The 2,964-nt window shown below is 43.7% G+C and overlaps 1 protein-coding gene across 1 annotated transcript in view; it reads right to left on the reverse strand.

Annotated features, from left to right (window-relative positions):
- Positions 1–2,294, reverse strand: part of DIO1 (deiodinase, iodothyronine, type I) — a 4,089-nt gene extending 1,795 nt beyond the window's left edge. The window contains 2 exon segments of the mRNA XM_009701834.1: positions 180–323; positions 1,964–2,294. Coding sequence (XP_009700136.1) covers positions 180–323; positions 1,964–2,294 — 475 coding nt within the window.
- Between the last annotated feature and the right edge of the window lie 670 nt (positions 2,295–2,964).

Consider the following 2,964-nt stretch of genomic DNA (forward strand, 5'->3'; position numbering starts at 1 on the left):
AAAATCTTTGGAGAATTAGGGACAGAAACTGGTACCTAGATTTGGTGTTCCCACTTTTGATTTGAGGAAGATTTTTTTCCCGTTTGCAGTTCCCTTCTTTGCTAACAGATTTTTCTTCCTAAAGGGAATGATAGATGTCTGAAGTTTCAGTAGGCATTACTGTGATGTTGGTACTGTACCTATTGCGTGAGCTTCTTCGATGTAGATGATAAGGAAATCTGCTATTGAGCTGAAATCTTTGATGATCTTGTTGAACTCATCAAATTTTAACATAAATGAAGGTCAGGTGCAACTTCCAAAATTCAGGATTAAAGGTCGGTTATCTGGAAAAAAAAAAACAGGACAGTTTGTGGTTAAATCAGTGGAGGGAGGAAGGAGAGAATTAAATACATACAGTGATTTGAGCCTCTGCCAGAGAGTTTCCTGGGCAACAGTAGGTAAGTCACTTACCCCAGAACTTTCTTCTTAGGACATTAAAATGGGCATCTATGCAAAACGGGCATAAAGATGCTTTCTTTTCCCTAGCCTGGTGCTGACCTGTGCAGGATCCAGCAAGGAGCTTAACTGAGGGGGACCCTTTCCTTTGTAAAGCCCGGTGAAGGCAGGTGGCACTGCACAGTCACATGGCTTCTTCTCTCCTGTCCTCATCGTGAGAGCCACTTCTCAAGTTACCAACATTTTGGGACAGGGAACTGATCGAAAATGGATGTAGAGCATGTAGCACATCACGGCCACCACGAGATCTTTAGTGTGAAGGAACTTCAAAAATACTAAACATCGTCATCTGCAAGGTTTTTGAAAGGACAGTGGTTCAGGGATGGACATATAAGCACAGAGTCCTAAGGCCTTTTAATGAACCTGTTGGACACATCTTGATTTTTTTTTCAGAGGTGTCAGTTCTAGCTGAGCCGAGTGGAAGCTGCAGGCTTTTCAGTCATGCATCACAGGCTTTCATGCTTTCAGTGTATTTCTGCAATTTCCTGTCCAAACAGAACTCTGGTTATATGTTGTTATTTATTAAACTAATGTTACAAGCCACTGGCAAAACTGTCTATGCAGTTGCTTACAAATTAACACAGTATGTGCCCACAGGTGTTAGCATCTGTTTGCAAGGCTTTGATTTAAGAGAACTTGCGGGATTTTTAATGCCTCTTTTAGTCTATGGTTATGCTAAATTACCTGAAATTTGTTCAAGATCTTCCTTCTGGCTGAGCTTAACTTCAAAAACTGCTGCTAACATAGGTCCGCATCCTAAAGAATCTAATGAAGCGGGTACCTTCTTGTAGATACTGTGCATCTCTTTTCCAAATTTGCATCCTATTTTCTACATAAATATATCTATACATAATTAGAAAAGCAAAGTTAGAGAAGGATGCAATCCCTCCCATGGGGATAGAGATGGCAGCTTAATGATTAATTCCACATTCTACAGAGATCTCAGTGGGAGGCAGCGGACAAAGTACAAAGCAGCCACTTTTTCTTCTGCTTTATTTCTAACCACTTTGAATCTGGAAAAAACCATCGTGTGCTTTCTAGGCTTTAGCCTGGCTAAGGGAGCTGGTGTGGGACTTTCTGTACGTACAGGGAGTGACAGCCAACACTCGTCAGTCGCTGCACACGGTTCCCATTCTGGGTCTTCTCTCCCTAAAACAAATTATTATCTTGGCTTTCAGTGAAAAGGCATTTCCAGGCAGAGCCAGCTTTTGCAAGATGTTTGTAAGCTTACTGCCGTGAAGGGATATTGTAGTCAGGATGATAAACACAGGTTATTTTTGAAAACCAAGAGGCAGGTGGCTGGAGTGGATGTGCTGCATCTTTTTCTTTTTCCATCAAGGGCATTCTGATAGTCTGGTCTGCCGTGTCGTGCACTCTCGTGCCAGCTGCCCGCCCCTGTTCCCTCAGCAGCCTCTTCTCATTTATCACCTTAGCAAACCAAACCCATCCACACGGCCGATTTACTGACCTTGCATGAAATCAAAGAGGTGACAAACTTCCCCGTTGAAAGTCACCACCGGCGTGTTGGGAGCAGGATGTCCCTCATAGGCTTCATCCTCCAGCCTCTTCCACTTCACCTTCAGCACAAAGAGCAAATACTTGAAGCTGAAAAAAGTCGGACCCCAGTTTTCATAGCTGAACTTTGGATTCTCATTCATTCTGCTCTTTTCGCCCTGTTTTAGGATGTATCTTTTCATAGTGTTGGGGAACAGTATCATCAGGGTTTTGCCAACAACAACACACGCAGTAACGTGCAGAAGAATCAGGATTTTTTGTAGGAATACCCTGATGCGGAACATTGTGGTGGAGGAGGTCTGAGCGCTTCCGACGGCAGCAGGGGCAAAGGTAGAAGGCAAGGGGGAGGAAAAATGTTCACGTGTTTGGCCAAATTCCTGCCTTGCCTTGCACGCCGTTACCTCTCTGTAGACTTCAGCATCTGCGTGAGCAAGGAGTCTGTCAGCTGTGCTAGCTCCATCTACACCAAAGGCATTGATTACAGTGACGGTAGATTTTTGGTGCTAACTGCACAGTTTTAAGGCTTATTCACAAATATGTCATGTATTTTACTAATGAGTGGAACTGAATCAGGATGTTTTCCCTGAACCACAGACTAAAAGTAAGAATTACGTTAGCAGTACCCAATGGTCTGATCCGGTCAGCAGTTATGCATTTAGACCCTGGACGTGCGGGGCGCGGAGGTCGCAGACTTTTGTACAGGACGACTGATGCCGACGCTCGGGGCCCTGGGTTGATGCAGCCCCTGGGATTTTGCAGGGTTGGTGCAAACAGCGTTCTGTTCCTCCTCTGGTGCTCTCCAGCATGCCCGTATTTGTCACTTTGGGGCTCGAAGGATACCCCAATAACATATATACCCCAATAGATATCAAAATATAAATTATCAAGATATGTAATAAGACATTTATACCAGGATATAGAAACATATAACTATATATATAATCTGTGTGTGTT

This window comes from Cariama cristata, unplaced genomic scaffold (genome assembly GCF_000690535.1).
Source record: "Cariama cristata isolate BGI_N322 unplaced genomic scaffold, ASM69053v1 scaffold40226, whole genome shotgun sequence".
Taxonomy (NCBI): Eukaryota; Metazoa; Chordata; class Aves; order Cariamiformes; family Cariamidae; genus Cariama; species Cariama cristata.